This window comes from Argiope bruennichi, chromosome 5 (assembly GCF_947563725.1).
Source record: "Argiope bruennichi chromosome 5, qqArgBrue1.1, whole genome shotgun sequence".
NCBI classification, from domain to species: Eukaryota; Metazoa; Arthropoda; class Arachnida; order Araneae; family Araneidae; genus Argiope; species Argiope bruennichi.
Window position 1 is genome coordinate 20,419,030 of NC_079155.1, and position 21,302 is coordinate 20,440,331.

The following is a 21,302-nucleotide window of genomic DNA, read 5'->3' on the forward strand; positions in this document are numbered from 1 at the left end:
CAGGGGTTCACAAGTTGTAAGTGGGTAAAATTTTCTGGTTTTCATTACAAGGAACAAAAATTTTGGCTTGGATTTACCTATCAACGTAGGTAGGTAGCATCATTCACTAGGTAGGTTCTCAGAAATATTCGAGACTCAGTTCAAACACAGGATTAAATAGAACAATAGATAATAGTACAAAAGTACACCTCATGTCGAGACTTCCCAAGTGCCGCCCGTGCGCCCGCTCATCCGGGATGCTTGTTTAGACCTGCAAAGGGATGAAATTCGACTTGCGCTGTGCTACTTTTTTGAAACTGAAAATGTGCTACTTTTTTTTCTCTTCTTAACACACCCAATTTAGGGTGATGTTTTTTAGGAGTTTTGAGAATACAGTAGAAATGTAGCAGCAGGGGGTCTACCGAAAATAGTAAAACTTTAAAAGTGGTCCACGAGAAAAAAAAGTTTGGGAACCTATGATTTAGGCAATACGCAGAAACAACATATAAAATAAATTTTTTAAAACTTTTTGTTTTTATATATATATTAAGATTAGTATATTAAGTAAACACAGAGGAAAAGATTTTTTATTACATTCAATTTATTAAAAGGAAGAATCGTGACCAAGTTCTAATTGTTACCAAATGTTTATTTTTAAAGTCCATAATAAGTATGTGCAAATTTTGAAAATAAAATCTTTTTGTATTTTAAGAAAACTTAACTCTTTATCAAAATGCTTCCCTGAGCTACATTCAAAAATATTTAGTCCAGTGCAGCAGAAATATTCATCACTAATTAAAAGTCTTATCAATAACATTCAAATAATCACTACTTTAACGACCCCCCTCCTACAAGAGTGCTTTGTGTAACCAAAAAAAAAAAAAAAAAATCCAGGAATTCTTGAATTAATACATTGGAACATAAATGTCAAATTGCTACTATCTTTGTAAGTCAAATAGGCATGATTTTTGATATTTTAACTTTTGAGACAGTACTAGATTACACATTAGGTTCACATTTATCACAGTTTAAATCATTTCTCTTAAAAATTGAGCAATTTCCTTAAAAGCATTATTTAGGTAGATTTGACACGAAAAAACAATTTCAGAATTAATATGCATAACAAGGTTGTTTTTAAGATCTAATTCATATGGCTGGCAATAATAAATAATAAGTATTAAAATTTGTATGAAGTGAAAATGTTTTATATTCTTTCTTATATATGGAATTTTACACTGTATTATGTTTTAATTACAAAAATTGCTTTTTCAATAAATTAGTACTGGAACATTTAAGAATAAATAATCTTTATTATCAATATATATTAAAAATTTCAATTTCTGTACTTCTCCAGAAAACTTATTAAATTGTTCCAATGATGAATTTCAAAGATTATATTTAAACATATATGACAAATTGAGATTTTTAAGACAAAAACAAAATATGATATTCTTAAAACTTAAATTTGTTTGAAATAAATAAAATCACTAAATGTTTTGTGATTTGATATATGTAAAAAAATAATAAAAATTAAAATGTTTTTTTCTTTACATAACTGAAGTACACAACACACATAACATTTAAATGATTTACATTGCTTTAAAAATACACATATATTGTTTACAGTTTTTTCCTTCTTAATATTATTGACTAGGTAGAAGTTGTTGGGGTTGCCTGACACCTTCCAACTTTTCAAAGTGCTTCCTAGCATTTTTAATGTTGAGAAGAGTGATTGCAGGAGCTGAAATGAGAAAAAGAAATATTTTATTAAGTATAAATTTAAGGAATCCAATAAAACTTTAACCATGATGCAAAGTAACAGTAATTAAAAAATACTTGAATATAAGCTTTTTACAACACAAATTCTAGTTTTAAACTTTTTAATATGAAAGTCATATTTTAAAATTCTCTTTGGATTAAATGCAAATTATGTATATATCGTAAAAATCAAAACCGAATATTTTGATAAACTCCTTAATAAATTAACTTACATATGATAATTAAACTTCATATTATAAAAGTATAAAATAACACTTGGACCAATTTTTAGACTGAAATTTTTCCATGCTTTGACATCTTATTAACATTTATACAAAAAAAAAAAAAAAAAGCTACACTTTCAAAATAGATAACTAAATATGTCAAATTCATATAAGGAAAAAAAAAAATGAATTTACTATTAAAATGATATTATGGTTATTATATAAAGAAGTAATATATTACTCACTTATATTTGGATCAGATATGACAACCATCACATAAGTATTAGGAGTAAAAACATCTATGTAAGCTGAAAAATTGCCATTGGACAATTGCATACTTTGAAATTGGGCAGCAATTTTACTACAACTCAACTTGAACTGTTTTATGATATTTGAAACTTTTTCAAATCTATGAATGTCACTGTGTTCTTTTCTTTCAGCTCTAGCAATAACCTAAATAAAAAACAATTATAATGAATTTATAGAAAATTTATCAACATATATATTCTTCATGGCTAGCTTAAACATATTACATAATTATATAGCATAGATAGCATAAACATATTACATAATGAAAAGACTTACTAAAAATGTAGCTCGCTCAAATAAAAGTACTTCATCAGCTTCTATAATATCTGCAAACTGCTTTAAATTGGTCTGTAGTTGCTGAACATTAGGTATAAGTTTGTACACAATTGAAGACCATGCCTACGAAATCAAAGACCAAATTTTTATTAAGCATAAAACATCATCATATCTATTGCATGTCAAGACAGCAACAAAAACTGAGAGGAAAATTTTATTTACTTCATATAATGTTTCATCCCAAATGGAAGTACGAAAACATGTGCACTCCAAAGGTCTTGACAAGCGTTCCAAATCCCTTTCTCTTTCCCGAAAAATCTACAAAGAGAAAAATTGTTCACTGAATATAATATTGTTATATCACAGAATATAACAAACAGAAAGTTATAAACAAAATTCTGACTATAATAAACAGAATTATAATTTGAAATAACTAAGAAAGCATAATAGAAACTTTAAATAACATCTTTTTATTATGAACAATAAAGTATCCTTAAAAAAATATTTGAACTTTTTTCAAATGGGATTATAACTTTACAGTATCTGTCATGCTTATCAATTTCCAAATCTTAGTAACTTGTTTCCATATTCTTTTTTGGGGGGGAGGGGACTGCATGCTTTGTCTGTGTGATAACATAAAAAAGTGGATGGGACGTAGAGAAAGAATAGGCAGAGCAATTCATTTACACAAATTAACAATCAATTATAAATTTAAAAAATGCATATTACTGTAAATGTAAAAAAAATCATAAAGAGTACTTCAAAAATGACATATATGAAACGAATAAAGCAGCATAAAACAATTGTGAAAAATGTTTAAATCATATCCTTAAAAAATTGGAAAATCCATCAATTTATATAATAAATTTTCAATTCCCCCCCTAAAAAACACTAAATTTTCAATGGGAAGCACACCCAGAAATTTTTTCTGTTACTTAAACAAACAATAAAAGGAATAGATAGAGGGACATTATAACATCAAAACATTATTATTTATCAAACTCTTATTAGTAAATTTAAAGATATACAGTACACTCCTGAATATCTGGTTCGCGACAGTCCAACCTAGTTTTCTTTTGTTGTAATAAACTGAGGAAGGCAAGGCTTCTATTAAGTCATTTTTAAGGGCTTTTTCAAAACCTAAAAACTGTAAGTTTTGACCTCAGATATGAATAGAGAAGTTAGGGTTACCTTTTCATAACTGTGCAATCATTTATTAACAAAATCAGTTTGAGTCAATTTTCTTAAGAATCAGGCCTACTACTTGCGTTAATGTTATTTTTATATTTCCGGCATTTAAGTTGAGCATTACAGAATTTATGTTAAAATGTGAACAGTTTATATCCTTTAACTTACTTTTTTTCTTAATACATTCTTGAGATGTGCAGTGCACTATATAAACTAACAGTACACAGCCTTCTATTTTAATTCGACACACTACCGGCAACTGCTTCTATGATTCACTGGATCGCGGCTGCATTCACATTGAGATAAATGGAGGGTTCAGTACTGAATAAGAAGTGAGACAATACGTATTATTACAGTGAGTTTTGGTATAAAAACTTTGTCTTCTGGTATTGGTGGGCAAAGAAATAAATTCATAGAACTCCGGCCTGTCTTATTTTTTTATTATTCGACTTGCCTTTCAGATCGGACACTTGGGAATGTACTGTATTAGCAGTTTAAGAACTTTTTTGATAAGAAACCAGTGAACTTTGCAAGTAAAAAATATTTTAACTTGATGATATTCATGCACTATTAGTGGGCAAGATTAAAAACAATCTTAACAATTAAATAAGCTCCATTAAAGAAATAAATGAATTTTGATGAAAGCCTATAGTTAAAATATTGAAACATAAAAAGATATGAACAATTCAAAACTTACCAGATCTCTTTGATCTTCTTGAACTAAATCCATTTTGTGGATTAAACAAAAAATTTTGGCTTCTGGAGAACTTTGTAAAATAGCTTCTAGGCAGGATTGATAATAATGCATGTCTTTTTCTAATTCACGAGATTCAACGTCAAAGACATATATAAGTACCTAAAAGAAAATTTAAATTTTTTAATTAACTTAGTAATAATATTAAATGAATAGCTTGCAATCAAAAAGCACATTTTCTAAGAAATTTCTTAAAATCAAAACAATCAAGGAAAATGTAAGCATTATTTCAAATTTATTTAAAACCATAAACAAAAACATTATTAGAGTTTACAAAAAAAAAAAAAAAATCTGTTGAATTACCTCTACATTTCGAAAGATATTATCTCTTTGACTGGCAAAGAAGTTTTCCATAAAAGCTTCTTGGCCACCACAATCCCATAAGTTTAAAACAAGATTGCCCAAAAAGCGCACATGTGAATGCTCAACATCAACTAAAAAAATTAACATATGACACATTCATTTAAAATATAAATAAAAAGTTAATACAAAAAGTAATATAATGGTTGCAAAAAGAGAAATATTTTTGATGAACTCACTAGTGGCTCCTAAACGGCGGGTATCTCTTGCAATGTAATTTGCAAATATAATTGACCGCATACTGGTTTTACCAGAGCCGCTTTTTCCCATTAAGAGGACCTAAAAAATATTTACAAATTTTTATAAAAAGATTGATTAAAACTGAATAATATACGACATAAAAATAAATTACCACCACAAAAGATAATATATTTCAATAAAGTTTCAAATTTTGTATTATTTTATGATTTATTATTATTATTGATTTATGTCAAATTATTTATTACTTGTAGAATATTCTTTGTAAAATTTACAGACAATCTCAAACAAATATGAAAAATATATATGTATATATATATCAACAGAATTCTATAATGATCATGCAATTAATTTAAGAACACTGTTTACTTATAATAAAGATGAATGTGTGTTTGTATATCTGGTGTGTGTTAGTGTTCTACAAGCCAGACAGTCTGACCTCGCACATACATACTTTAGAGGGTGGGAGAAAATAAGCAAAACATCTTGAAGTTATTTAAAAAAAATATTTATTAAAATTTTAATCATTATACAAAATTGTAGTGTGTTTCTGCAATTACTTCCAAAATTGTCACAGTACAAAATAATTTTTTTTTGTTTTTTATTTTTAAATATATTTTAAGCATACTTTACAACAATTTTCTTCATTTTCAAAGCGAAATTCAAACCTTACACATTGTTATTACTGATATTTTATCTATGCTTTTTCCCATTGTTATGATCAAGATCATGAAGGTACAACTTATTTTTCCCATTTTGAGTAAGTTTCAGTATAAGAAATGTTTTTATAAGTAACAGAAATAACATAAAAAATTTGTTTTTAATTATAATTAACAGACAAGCAAGATTTAACAAAACAGAACTAGTTTATCCCTCTTTCTTTCATGCCAAGAGATGAAAAAATATTTTCAATAGAATAAGAAGAGAGAGATAAGAAAAAAGACAGAATTATTACAGATCCTCATTGTAAATAGTACAAGGATAATGAAATTCAAATGATTGATTGATACTACTAATGCACTAACCTGCATCAAGTTGGGGAAAGAATGCTTCAAATCTTATAGTAAAAAGTATGAAAGAACAATATGAATTTAGAAATGAATGCTTGATATTTTATAGCTTAAATGTAGAAATTCTTAACAAATAATGATACACATAAACACTTCTAGCTTACTTTTCAGCAAAATAAAAATTAAAATAGTCATTTCAGAAACAAATATACAAATTTTAAATTAACAATGGAAGTTGGATTTTTACTATCAAACTTGATAAGATAATAAAATTATAAATAGAGAACATTCATTATAAATTAAAATAAATTAATATATGAATGCTTCATTTGCTCCAAAAAAGTAACCTGTATAATTTTCACCCAGATAATTTAGTTTCACACAGTCTTGAAATAAAACATGTCTTAATTACACATGATAATGATTTACTTTGCTCAATTAATTATTTGTTGCACATCTAATTATGTTTTATTTCCAACTATGATTTTAAATCTTAAAAAATAATTTAAAAGCTTAAAAAATCTATTAAAACAATAAGAAATAGCATAATTTGAATAAAAAAAATGCCCTTATGCACAATAACAATTATTATGAATAAAAATACTTTGTTTCATGTAAAATAACTAATAACTTTGGATATTGATGCAAGTTGGGATAATCAATGTTAAGTAATTCAATAGTTTAAATAAATAATAAATATTTATTTCAGTTTCAAATAAATAATAAAAAATAATATTTTTAATTATTTAAATATATTATAAAATAATGTAAAGCTGTAAATAAAGGTAACAACTTTTTTAAAATTTAATACAATTATTACTTTAAAACAGCTACACATTCTCAAAAATATATATACTTGTACATTCATAAAATTTAGATATTGAAATAATATTTTTTGTAAACAAGGGCACTGAAAAATACATACATTGTTTTTACAAAGTAGGTTACTGAATGCTTATTTATATTTAATGTTATATATATAAAATGACACATCTTCAAGTCAAGATTCAAGGACAATATATTTATATACATTTGAGAAGTATTCATAGACAATGAAGTTATAGTAGTAATAAGGTATGTAATATAATTTCTTAATAAAACCTAATGAGAATCATACGTTGGTTTGAATATATAAGGTAAAACTTGTTTGAAATTTTAATACATGTTTCAAATATGAACATATGACAAGAAAGAAGTGGCAAAATAAAACACTTGAAGCAAATGCTATATATAATTTATATTTCCACTAAAAAGCCCCAAACGTTGAAAAAGAAATTAACTCTGAGAAATATTTTATCACAAGAGAGGTTTTAGAAGAATCTGAACTGAATTCGATATATTAATAGAAATTTGAAATATAAAGCTTTTGAAAGCGAAATGCATTTTATCTGCTGATATGAAAATAAACTACAGCATTTCATATGAAAGCTAACAGCAAAGTGAGATTGTAAATTAAGTAAAATAAAGCAATATACAACACCTTTTTCTTCATTTTGATGGACCTTTCTTCTGTTGAATCTCTAAATAAGAAATTAAGAACACTTAAAATTTTAAATAATCATGAGATAGTGATTGTCACACTGTCTCCAAAAATTACAAACTTCGTCTGTCTCTGTCATGTGATTGAAGGTTTGTTGCCATTTTAACCATTTGTATAGTTTCTGCAATTTTTACTTCTGTTATCTGAATTGAAAGTAAAATATATGCTTTTCCTAAAAAAATGTAGTGTTTATTTTATACATTTTATATTAAGAAATGAAGAATACAAATTATATAGCTTGCTACGTTTTCTTTGAGTATTATGTTTTATGTTTATGGTTATAAAGTTCAAATGAAGTGAAATGAAATACTCCTCTAAAAGTCGACGTGAAGTGAATGGCCGATACGATTCACAACATATCCTTCCTTCTTTCTACGTTTTTGATTAGAAAAGGTGTTTTACATGGGAGAAATCTGATGTTCTACGTATTAAGTTGCGGTACTTGATTTGCAAGGTATTTCTTGGATTCCTAATTTTTTTCAGTACTAAATTAATATTTATATGCATGTGCGTATTACGCAATTTTAATAAATTCGTGAAGAGTTAATTTGTTTGTTTACACGTTTTTCGTGCATCATATGTAGTATTTATTTACATGTGAATCGGTGTTCACGCGCCATCTGAAATGGTGTTAGAATGACTCACTTAAACTTTAATTAATATAAAATGCTAATCAAAATTGATTTAAATTCTATTAGAGATATATATTTATTCCTCTTATTTCCTCCCTTTTTTTTCCTTCTCGCACTTAATATTATATTCTGAAATTTCCCTTCAATTGACACGTCTTTTCGACTAGTATGTTGACCTTGTGAAATATGTTATCTGCTTTTTGTCCTGCAAACATCGATTCAGTATGTGTGAAATATAATGGCTACTGAAAAATCGATATTAAATCCGCTGATTTCAAAACGCATATTTTTATTTGGTTTTTGGTGGATTTTGTGCATGTTGAATTTTTTTATGCGGAATAATATTATATAATATATTCTTGTTGTTAAATTTCTTTTTCTATTCTAATATTTATTAACAATCATTATACCGCATTTTAATTTTAATAATTATATATATATATATTTTCTTGTATTTTATTTTCTTCCATAATTTTTGTCCTTTCATATATATGTATATTTAATTAAAAATTTTATTTCTAAATTTTTTTTATTTTAATTTGAAATTCGGCTATGTGTATATTGCTTGAAATATTGGTGTTTAAAATTCATTAACGTTTATTTTAATATATCTCTATGTATTGTAAAGAATTTGTTATTTATGCTGTTTTAATATCTAGATGATTTTAAATATAAAGGATTTAACAATTTCATCTCAAAGTGCTTGACTTGTGTATGATGGAATTGTTAATTTATACTCTTAAAATGTTAGAAAAATAAAGTAAAAGTTAATGAGCTGTTTCTTAAAATTAAAATGAATTTTCATATTTCATAAACTGGCTTTTGAAAATAATGTTGAGAAAATCCATTATTTAATTTTTTTTTTAAATCTTAAGAAATTAGATGTTTTTCAGTTCATTATAAAAATTAGTCTGAGAAAATATATTAATTTATGTTGAATTTTATTTTATTCTTATAGTAATCTTTACAAATAATCTATAAGGGCATTAGTTTTGTGAATTATTGTTTCAAAGTCCTGCTTTGTAGAAGTACAGTTTTATAATTTAGAACTATTAAAACTGGAAACATTTCCTTTGACTGTAAAATATCAAATAATTACTAAGGAATTTATTTGCAAAATCATTTTATATTCGATATATTTTAATGAGGTTAAGATTTTAATTATTAGTGTACCAAAATTCTTAAATTGGGTACAACTTTAATTATCAAACCATCATCTTTGTAGAGTTATTTTATATTTACATTCGTTCTCTATTTTTTAAACTCTTCTGTATTCTCCTTAAGTTAAGATATTCTATTCACTATAATCAGTTTAGTAGTATTTTACTATAAAACAATATTAAATTATATATGATGAGAGTTTGCGGTTTTTAAAAGTTTATTTTTGAATAAAAATTGTTGAATCTGTAGATTGAATAGCTTAAAATAAAGTATGGGGTATTATTTTTCTACAATGATTTTATTCATAGACATCCGAGGACAATTGATATGCTATAGAAGGAGAAATTTACTTAGTCATTAGTATAAAAATCACTGGATCATCTGAAAATTACATTTTAACACAAGCTCAAATCTTTAAAAATTTGACTATATAGTATCAATTTCACTAACATCCTGTGCTGAAAAAAGGTGGAAAAAAAGCCATATTACTGCGGTGCAATGCTACTTCTATTTCGATTAGTGACTTATTACATGCACCAACCTTATACTACATTTCTTCTGTTATACACAACCATCAATGAGAAGGGGGAAGGGAATAATCAAATTTATTGGAAAGTTCCATTACAAACAATGCTGTTAGAAGCAACTTTCTTACCTTCATATTGTATCATCTTTAATATTTGGAAAAGTATTTAGTTCAACAACTTTTTTCGTCAGAAACTTATTGTGGTTTGTTGAGAAAAATGCATAGCACTTGATACTAATTTATTGAATGTTGAGTGCTAAATAGATCTCTATTCTAGATGCCCCCCCCTCATCTATATTTTTGAATTCATCATCTTCATATCTCTGATCCATGATGAATGGATGAAAATAGTGGCAGGGAGTTGTTGGCATTGCTAATCAGGCTGCTTGTGGGCTCATATCATGTGTAGTTCTGATTTCAGTCTAAAATTGCAATAGGATAAAACATGGAAAGTAAAAATTAAAAAAAAAATTAATTCAAGTCTGTTTGAAGCTCAGAACAATTGATGCCATTTCTACTCTTTGTGTAGGTTTTTTGCAGAGTCTTGCAAAAGTATTTTTGGTGAAAATTGTGAAAGAAATAGTCTAATATTTTTAAGAATTTCTCTAGACACCCTCTGATCTTGAAAGTTTTGGCTGGCAGTCAATCATCTACAATACCAATTGGTTTCTGTCTCTAGTCAAGACGTTCATATCTTTCTTGGAATTTTGAATATAATTTCTCTTTGAGGGATTTTGAATTCACCTCCTGGACGATCAGCGGAGCATTGATCAAAGTGACAGACAAATTAATCTACTTTTTATTTTAGATAAATGTATAAAGTACCAATTTTTAGTGCGATTCATATATTTATATCCATAAACATTCTGTTTGTGATGTGCTTCTTATTGATTTGTTATGACAAACTTTTAAATTCAATCAGTTTTGTACTTTCCATGATTATTTATTATTTAAATAAATTTAATTAATCTTAAAATTCCAAGTTCTGTTTTTATGTATGTGTGTGCGTGTGGATTTAAAACTGTTTTAATATACATTGAAAACAATATTTTAACATATTTCTTAACTTTTAATTTAAAAGATATATATACACTCGATATTGTTATGCTACTTAAATAGCTAAAAGAAAATTTGCAAACATACCAATGTCAAATTTCAGTGTAAAACAGTGCACTGCTAATAACACAGACTAATAAATTTGATTTTAATTTAATTATTTTAACTGAATTTTATAACTTCTTATAAACCTCTCATCTGTAATTCAGAAAATTTATTAATAAATGTTACTATAAGTATGCTTAAATTTTGTTCTCTTCATCAATATTCAAAATTACAAGATTAATATAAAATTAATTATGTAATTTCAATATACATAAGTTATAAAACTTGGTTAAACTAAAACATTTAGATTTGCATTTCATGCCTAAAAATTGGTGAGATATTCTGAAACTTTGATGTTTTATAATCCTGCTTTCTGAGCTATTGCACAATTTGGGATGTATTAGTACATTGATGTCTTCATTTTTTTATGGATTAAATTCTTGATTTTTATATTCTAGTAATTGTAGTGCATTTGATATCATTATATATATTTTTCCCACGATAAAGATTATATATTTATATAGCATATTAAAGATGCCCTTAAGTACGGATTTGGTATACTTATGTACAACCGACCATCCCGCTACCATTGAACAAAGCAGTATCAGCAGATGTTGGTATACTCTTGGTATTGATACAAATCAATAATGTCTGAAAAGTAGCACTCGTATTCATTTTTTACTCATAAATTGTACTCAATGACAGTTGGCAATGTAGATAGCAGTGAGTGAATTGTAAATGAAGTAAAAATTGCGATATAAATAAGTAACATTCATCATTACAATATGTCAATAATTTAAATCCTATTTATTCACTTTTAAGCTGGCCTCATTCAATATCATTTCAATTAATTTGTTCTTATATATGAAGTATGTAAAAAGGGAAGGTGTAATTCGAAGAGGCATACATTTCATCCACTAATTTTTTAAAATAAATATAATACTTGTTCCATTGTTCTGAACTAAATTCTTTACTCCAGAGTTGCTAAACTCTGTACTAATCTGCTGAACTTTAACTTCAATTAGAATATTTGGAGGTCTTAACTTTTCTCACCTTTATACTTTGTGAAAGCTTAATAACTCAGATATTGTTTTAATCTCAATAACTGAGATTGTTGTTTTTTGTTAACTGAGTTAACATCCACAATAATATACATAATGTAACTTTTCAGTAGAAAATTGCATTATGAAAATAGACTATTAAAAATTAATTATTTTTCTGTATAGTATTATTACTTGTAATTATAAAAGGATATATTAATTTGCTTTCTGCATTATTATCATACACTCGCCAAGTAAAAATTTTAAAAACAGTTGTTCCGTTCTGTTTCATAATATAAATGCTGTGTAACCTGTATGCAAATGTTTTGAATGTTTAAGATTGTGTCATGTATAACTTTTTTTTAGAACATATATCTTTGTTACAATGCTGTGTCAATTTCTGCACCAATTTCTAAATTCTCACATGATTTGTATCATTGTGATGTGATTTCATGAAGATATGAAGGATAAATAGGTTGGGAGCTGAAATTTTTATAAAAGTTTTGACACTTAATTTCATCATTATTTTGCATTTAAACTATTCATTAGTGAATTGTAAAAACTTGTCTATGCATGTTAAATGACTTCTTGGAGCAGGATCCTCTTGTTGGGGTGGCATGGAAGTTTGTAAGATTATTCTCAGGAAAATTGGTTACCTCAAGTGCCATTCTCATTATCTGGCCATTGCTCAAAATAACTTCCTTCCTGAAATAATCTTCATGAGGCTTCAAAACTGGATATTAATTTAACATAAAAAAAAATTTAAGGCTTTTCTTATTTTGAATCTCTTCCCTTTTTTTCATATCGCTTTTATTATGTAAAGCAATTTGATGCATTTCTAATAAAATGCAAGTTGATGCACATGTTTTCTTAAGAAATTTTTATATGAAAATACCTTAAAAGAAAGTAAACACAATTGTTCCTTTATTTTATTTTATTTATTTTTTAATTTCTTAATCGGAAGTATTTCTCCGAAAATTATGCATAATATGGAGGGGGGGGGGAAGATGAAGGCATTTCAGAAAACATTTTTTTTTAAACAGTTCTTCTTAAGTGTTGAAAAAATGTTTAGGAAATTAACTAAATTTAACAAATAAACAATAAGACTCTGAATTTTGCTTTGCCTAATTATTAAATGTATAATGATTAGGATATAACATGCGCTTAGTTGAATCCATAAGAATTTTTTTTTTTTTTAAATGTCACGAAGAATTTTTACTTTTTAGTGAACTTTTTTGTTTCTTTCATTTCACTTCCATGTCAGTCCCAAAAATTTCTTACAGAATAAATATGGCGATTACTTTATTTGTCCAGTGTTGCAAAATTTATAATTACTAACTTAGATTTATTTTTAATTTTTCGTCAGTACGAGTGGTAGAAATGGAATTGTCAAGGAAAGAAAGCTTTTTTAGTATGTTTTGCCGGATGTTTGCCGCTCTGACTACGATATGGCTGAACCGCTTCTGACCGTGATCGCTCAAGGCTGACTATTATTTGTAGTTTATCCGTTTCTCATACTCACGTCCCTTTCCAGCAAATGTATATTCTATATAAAAAGGTTTTATAAGCTCTGAACATCCAGTGACACTTGCGTTTTATTTCTGCTGTAGAAGAAGGATACCTTTCTCGACCAGAGTTTTTCCTTTCAGTTCTTCCTCCTCTACTCCAGTTTCCGGTTAGAATACTATTAGCAATGACAATGAATGGATATTAAGGTCAAGCAGTAAGCAAAGTTGGGTTTCTTTATCAGTGAAGCATAATGTATTCTTGAAGGATTCCGTGTTATTCCGATTTGAAGTAAAGGGCCATATTAACATGAAATGTAAAACCAAAAAAGGATATTCTATGAATTCCATTAAATCGGATTAAATGGGTCTAAACCAGATCCGAGAAGTTAATTTCAAAAATGGCTATTTCTTAGAGAGGAGAAGTTACAATTTCTTATAACGTATTAACACTAAACCTTCCAGCATTTTCCCATATATATTGGAACTCTCATTGGAAAACGTTCATTTGACCGCTCGCGGTAGGCTTAGTGTTAAATTAATGATTGCAAAATGAATAGTGTTAATTTAATGAGTCAGCGAAAGTGCCCCCCCCCCATTTTTCTCTCATACCGTCTCTGAAATTCCCCTCCTACTCCACATAAAACTATGAATCTTGAGCAATGTCGTGAATGTCATTGGTACACAGATTTTTATTTTCACACATGACTGACTGCACTATACTGCGAATAAGCATTATGAGCTTTATAGGTTAGAAAAGAAAACCTGTAGTCGTGTATTATTAACTACACAGCGTTGGCGAGAAACGGCTAAGACAAGTGGATTTGTTGTTAAATGCTTAAATCTATTTTTTCATTGAATTTATTTTGCATTCTTTCGCATTTTTTTCTATTTATTGTTGCAATTAAATGCTGGCGTGCGATTAAAACGGAAGTACCAAAAAAAATAATATGTATTTTGGACACCTTCTTTCCAACCGCTTGGAACCAAAATTGCTCATAGAACTGTCATTATAGTTACAGGGTTACATATGAAATTTCATTTAATTCTTTACGTTTTTGAATTACTGCATTTGCATGTATGAAAAAATACAGACCGCCACACGGTCGACGTTTGTCAGATTTTTCTAAAATTCGATTTAAAAAATCTACACTTTAGATGCTAAGATCGCGACCAAATTTTATTTGCCAAACTTGTTATGTTTTTGAACTATCGTGCATGCAAAAAGTTTGCATGTACCGACAGATAGTCAATCCCTTGACGACTTATATTCTTAATTTTATGCGGATTTATAGATGTTAAACCTGTATGCCAAATTTTATCCATCCAGCTTTTTTCATTTTTTAGTTTTCATATTAACTTAGATTCGGATAAGCGGACAGACTTTCTGTGAATAGATTTATTCAAAATTTGAAAGAAATCCACACATTTGTTTGAAGACCATATACCAAATTTTATCCTTCTTGCTCAAAGCATTTTTGAGCTATCATGTTCATAGACAGACAGACATAATTCCAAACATGTATTTGTTAGATTCAGAGAGATTGGAAACATGGGAGATTCGTCAAAATCTCGAGTTTGAGTTTTTTGCGAATGCAATACTTTCTCTTTATATGAACCGTATATAAAAAGGTAAAAACGAGGATGCTTACATATAGTATTAAAATATGACAGTTAATTTTTACGTATCAGTTTAGATGAGTTTTTTTCACTCTATTTGGAAATATTTTATTTACTGATTATTTCTTTCTTGATATTTATTCTATCGAAATAATCTCTCTGCTTGGTTTATTGTTCACAAAATATATTACCCACCAAAAGACTTGATTAACAGATTTAATTTAGTTGAATCATCTTGCTGTTTTGAAACTATACACGAGTCATTTTGAAGCAAGGTTAGATGATGAAGTCAATATCTGAAGTGGCACTCTCTATCCAAACTGCATCCCATCAAATGTTCAGATTCATAACCCTTGATGGATTTAATGCACAAGGCCATACACGCGACGGATCTTCCGTGAAATTGGGCCACGAACCTGCGACCTGCGAAGAAATCGATATCCTTTCTTGACTGCATTAATTAAATGTAAACATCAAAGCAAATTGAAGTAAAATAAGTAGGCACCAGTTTTTGGAGGGGAAAATTAAAAAAAAAAAAAAAAAAACCAGCACGAATACAAAATATTGAAAAGGTATTTTCTTTGATATCTTTCGATTTTAATGCTACTCATTAAAATTATCTGAGAAAGGTGTCCTTAAAACTTCCTCGTCTATTCTCGTATGAAGGTGTTATCTCCCGTCCTCCGCATAAAATTGTGAACCTTGAGTAAGACCGCAAATGCCTTGCATGGTATTGGTGAACAATAGTTGTAAAATATTTATTTTTATTGAATCTATCATGTGATCTATGGCAATGAATCGCTGGCATTTATCAGTAGCTAGCAGGAAATCGAATTTGTGTTTTAGATGTGATGAACCTCATTGAAACCTAAATTTGACTCGGAATTACAATTGGAATCACAAAATCACATGCCAAATTTCATATATTTTAGTCAGTACATTTTTGAGTTATGTTTTACATGCTCACGAAAGCATAGATTGACAGATATAGGTATCTATACTTTAGTTGCTAAACTTTTGTTCCTCATTTTAGTCTATAATTTATTTTGTGCCGGCGTCCTGGGTTAGAGTCCCGGTGTGGGCATGGTTGCTCTTCCATTGTTCTATCTGTGAGATGCGTGAATGTGCCCTCCTATAAAAAGGGGTCGTGCAAGCGAATGAGTGATGCGTGAGTAGCAAACTCGTACTCTTGGTTCTAGTTGGCGCTACTAAAAAAAACAAGAGACGCTCCCCCACCGGCTTAAATCGCTGTCTTTGTAACAGCGGGCTCGTCCATGGCAAGTACCATAAGAAACAACAAACAACATTTATTTTGTAGTTTTCTTTTCTATGTCAATTTTTATTCTGATAATCGAACAGACAAACTTCTAAATTGGATTTCGCTTAAAATCTGACAGAAATTTACAAACTTTTGGGAAAGACCATGTACGGAATTTCTTCTTTGTAGTTGAAAGCATTTTTGAGCTATCGCGTTCGCAGTCAGACAGACTTATTACCGAATATGTGTTTTGGGGACTTTGGGAGCTCTAAAGCATAAGAGCATAAAAAAATTCGTTAAAATCTCGAGTTCGAATTTTTTGACGATTACAATACTTTCTCTATACTTCGTATACGAGAAAGTAAAAATACTTCATAAAACCTCGAATATTTGCACCATCATTCATTTACATTTTAATTCTATCATTGTTCCCATTTAATCTAACGTAAGCCCAACAGCTGGTTATCGTGCTTCTCGGCTGATTAAAACTATCGAAATTATGCAATATAATTGGTTCACCCTTAATTGTATTTCCAATCAACTTCCACCCTTTCTAATTTGATTTCCTTGAATTTTGACTTTTTAGACCTCTCTGAGCATGGGGTTGGGGGAACGGGAGGACGGTACATGTTTGGAATTGTTGGTATGAGAACTCTGTCTCAAAAATACAACTAGTTGATAAATGTTAATTTGGCGCTTTTACCTTTGCAGCCAAATTGAATCTCTATATCAAATTTTGGATGAAGTATATCCATAAATTTTTTTATTTCCTTTATCCATAATCAGTTTTTTTTCCTCTTTTATTGTGGAATCCCACAAACATATTCTATATTTACTAAGATGATTTTTTAACCTTTGATAGAATTTAAAATGATTATTCTTCCCCATTATTTAAAATGATGGGTCATATCATCTGGCATCCATGATTTCGCAATCTTTACAATGCTCTAATCTTTCTTTCAAATAAAAATTTTAACGAATGTGTTTAAAAGCAAATTGAATGTACTATTTCAGAAATATTATCCACAGAAACCTTATTCATTGCTGTAGGCTTTATATTGTTTGGATGTTGACAGCAGAAATAAAATATTGAATAATTTAACGCATTTATTTGCGTACAAGTGATTATGATTTTAATCTGGGGGCACGGAATCTGGGGCCAAGTCGAGCAAAAACAAGCGGCACGGCCGTACCATCCTTTTCTCGAAGCAGTTCAGGCCATTTTTGAACCCCTATAACTTCATTGTGGATAAAACTAAAAGCCTGAATTTTCAGTAACGAAGCAGGCATTATATAAACACGGTATATTTCAAATTTCATTAAATTTGAACCAGTAGTTTAAGAATTATAACTAGTCAAAGTTTGTGAATTTTTTCACTGACTGACTGACCGATCATCAAAACTCTAAGGCCCTTCTAGCAGACATAGAAGTTTCAAATTTAGAATACAATTAGTGTTTAATGTATAAATCAAGGAAAAACTAAAATATGTGTATAATAATGGACGGATCGATAAATTTCTCGAAGTTTCGAGCATTATCCATTTTGTCGGCAAATTCGTCGCCAAGTCGCCAAATGGTCGCCAAGTTTGTCACCAAGCTCTGGGATCACTGGCTTGGCATCCGACAGCATCCAGAAATAAAACTTATAGCTGTAGATAGCATAGATTGCCCCAGATACCTAACAAAAAGAGCTCGTGAATGCATAAAAAAAATATGAAGACGATGCTTCTATGACTGCAGGCCTGAAAGAGAACATAATTATGAAAATAGGAGTAGAAGTCATGTTAAGTCGAAATATTGACGTACTCCATCCATACAAAAATGACTATCTACAAAAAGAAATGGGATGCCATCAAAAACATAACTTGTAAAAAAAACCAGTCTCGCAACTCATTCTTCTATCGTAAAAAGTTGTGAGATCCGTGTAATACCAAGTCGGTCCATTTATTCAGTCTCTACTTAAGGGTCCTTCTGTCTTAAGTTATTACGTAATTAGCTAACCTAACAACATCTTATAGTGGCCATCGCATGAAAACACATTGTATCTTTACATTAAATTAGATTATTTATTTAAACCGTAAAAGATTTTTAATATTGATATGGTTACTATATGATGTTGTTAGGTTAGCTAATTACGTAATAACTTAAGACAGAAGGACCCTTAAGTAGGGACTGAATAAATGGACCGACTTGGTATTACATGGATCTCACAACTTTTTACGATAGAAGAACTGAGTTGCGAGACTGGGTTTTTTTACAAGTTATGTTTTTGATGGCATTTACATTTTCTTTTTTTAAAAATGTAACAATCAAGGGAAAAAAAAAACGTGACAATCAGATTTATGTTTAGTAAAAAAACATTTACGATTTCATCAAAATATATTTTGGATATTAGATTTCGACAGAGATATGGAATAAAGACAACTACAAGACAAAATCAAGAAGGAAAACGCAGTGCATCTTGTCAGCAGAGAAATTAATGCAAAATTTTATATTATTATCAATGCCATTCGAAGATGCTTTGATTGCATCACAGAGATACATTTATTTTTCATGATGCGTTATAAGAGATCAAAAATGAAAGTCGCTCATTATATCACGTGAATTGTTATTTTAAAATTTTATATCCGATTTAATCTTTGCACATTATGTTTATTTAATATTCTGAAAAAGTGACCACTTCCTGCCAAAATAGTCAGCGCGTTTTGAATTGTACTTATTCTATAATAATGTTTTATACCATTAAAAATTTCTCTTTGTTTGCTATCGTAAATGGATTTATTTATAGGAAAAGATAATTATTAATTTAACTAATTGCATATTCTATGCCATTTCTAAAATTTAATCATAAGAATTTTTTTGTTAAGTTTCAAATATTCTGTTGATTTTTCCTTGTGCCGGGTTTGCACTCTGCTAGTTATAAGACGGCCATTAGGCAGCACATGCGCAGGAAGGGACTGATTTATGTTTGCCACAATTTCATAAGATATTCAGGCATTGGCTATAAATTGCCGTTTTGGCGTCTCTGAATTTTTCACTGCGTATCGTATTAAAATGATGGATATTTACGCAAAAAAAAAAAACATGGTAAAATAAAAATAAGAAAAAGGGTCAATATACCTAAATTTGGAAACTATAGAAAAGAAATAGTAAATAAAATGAAAAAAAAAAAAAAAAAAAATACAACTTCGCACCAGAAAGAACAAAGAGCAAAAAATGTCGGAATTAATCTATGGTAAGTGATCAATTTTTTGCACGCCAAAAAAATCCCTCCAAATTCTAAGAACGCATGCGCAGTAAGAGAAAAATACAATTCAATGGCATATTGTTGTCCTGTCGGGACAGTTACTTGCCATCGCCCGAACGGCATTTTTCAGCCTCCCTACCTATGCGCTGCTTACTGGCCGTCTTATAACTGGCTGAGTGCAAACTCGGCATTAAATTATGTGACTATGTTCGGAATAAATTTCTTGAAAAACACTCTCAAATTCTAATATATTTTTGAATTTAGCATACAGACTGGAAAAGTATCAGTAGAAGCAAAATATACCAGTTAAATGTCAAAAGTTTTTTCCCCCCTTTCTAAAATGAAGTATAAACGAAAGAAGAAAAAAAAAACTTTCTAGTTTATTACTTTCTCAGAGTATTTGTTCAAAATCTCGTAGATAGCTTAATAAATGTATTTCCTAGTTTCTAAACTAAAACAGCTTTCCTTCTAATCAGTCTTTAAATATTGGGATTCGATTGATAAATCATATCGAAATTTCAATTTTCATAGCATTGTGAAGCATTAAAACAACTCTATAATATTTCTAAATGAATACCAAATTTGAGCAAGAAATATGCATTAGACTTTAATTTATGAGGTTTTTCGTAAGAAAATTTTATCAGATTCGAATTTGAGAAACTAGCATCTAAATATGTAATGGGCATTAAAAATGTTTTTTACAAATATAAAAATTAATATAACTTCCCAAAGAATAAGCTTAGAAACAAAATTCAAACGGTTCTGAAATTAAAAATATCGAATAAAAAAGTATTTGATATTTTTGCAAAATATCGATTTTCAGTCGACTACCTTAAAATACGTATTTGTAATTTTGATTAGATGACCTCGGAATCGATTGTGTTTTCGATTGCGGTTTTTTTTTTTTTTTTTTAACAACTTGTGTGAGCTTTCAATTAATTAGATGCCTTATTTTGACAGATTTAAAGATTGTTATTTTTTTTAATACTACACGTGTAGAATTCGATAAAAATACACGTGTGTAAAAAAAACTAGGAAGCACACAACAAATTTTGTGGATCTGATTAGCTTTCATTTTTATCAACATTTCACTTTTCTTTTTTCTGTTAAGCTAAAGTTTTTAATTCTGGGTGATATTCTGTCCTTGGATGTCGAATTCACTTCAATTGTTTCTTATACTGCCAAAGGTACTGTAAAAACTTTTGTATGCTTATTGAAATTTTATTTTCACTTCAAACAATTTATCATATGTTTATGATAAATTTTATTCATTAGATATGGCAACAGCGTGGTGTTAATAAAAGAATACCGCATAGATTAATCTCTATACACCTCCAAATCAGAATTTGGAATATGAAGTTACATTTTTAGTTTGTGAAAAGGGAAAAAATATTTTTCATTTAATTTTAAATGCGAATGATCTGCATCTTTGAACAAAGTCTTTTTTCTTAAAAAGAAATTATTTTTTCTTAAGGATAGAAAAATATTATTACTTGATCGTATACGAAGTATAGAGAAAATATTGTAAGTATATTCGAACTCGAGATCTATCGATAACATATTGTTACAAGCCTGTAAAGTTGCTTCCCAGCACGGTTGGTTCTGTCACTGGAAA

General features: G+C 28.6%; 2 protein-coding genes across 7 annotated transcripts in view; one reads left to right on the top strand and one right to left on the bottom strand.

Moving 5' to 3' along the window:
* Positions 1-1,553: 1,553 nt before the first annotated feature.
* Positions 1,554-7,679, bottom strand: LOC129968872 (ras-related GTP-binding protein A-like). The gene is made up of 8 exons (XM_056083182.1): positions 7,537-7,679; positions 5,028-5,127; positions 4,792-4,922; positions 4,432-4,590; positions 2,769-2,864; positions 2,547-2,669; positions 2,207-2,414; positions 1,554-1,720 (listed from the first exon to the last, which is right to left on the bottom strand). The coding sequence occupies exons 1-8, from the start codon at positions 7,546-7,548 to the stop codon at positions 1,623-1,625; spliced, it is 927 nt and encodes a 308-aa protein (XP_055939157.1). The 5' UTR covers positions 7,549-7,679; the 3' UTR covers positions 1,554-1,622.
* Positions 7,680-7,921: 242 nt separating this feature from the next.
* LOC129968461 (mucin-17-like) overlaps positions 7,922-21,302 on the top strand; it is a 95,904-nt gene continuing 82,523 nt past the window's right edge. For all 6 annotated transcript variants that reach the window (XM_056082356.1, XM_056082351.1, XM_056082355.1 and 3 more), the window contains exon 1: positions 7,922-8,050. The gene's annotated coding sequence lies outside the window, so the exon portion shown is untranslated. The remainder of the gene's footprint in view (positions 8,051-21,302) is intronic.

Coding starts and splice junctions, on each gene's coding strand:
- LOC129968872 (XM_056083182.1), bottom strand. Junction 2,865..4,431: donor AAGAAGATCAAAGAGATCTG/GTAAGTTTTGAA, acceptor TTCTCTTTGTAG/ATTTTTCGGGAAAGAGAAAG. Junction 2,415..2,546: donor TTGAGCGAGCTACATTTTTA/GTAAGTCTTTTC, acceptor TTTTTTATTTAG/GTTATTGCTAGAGCTGAAAG.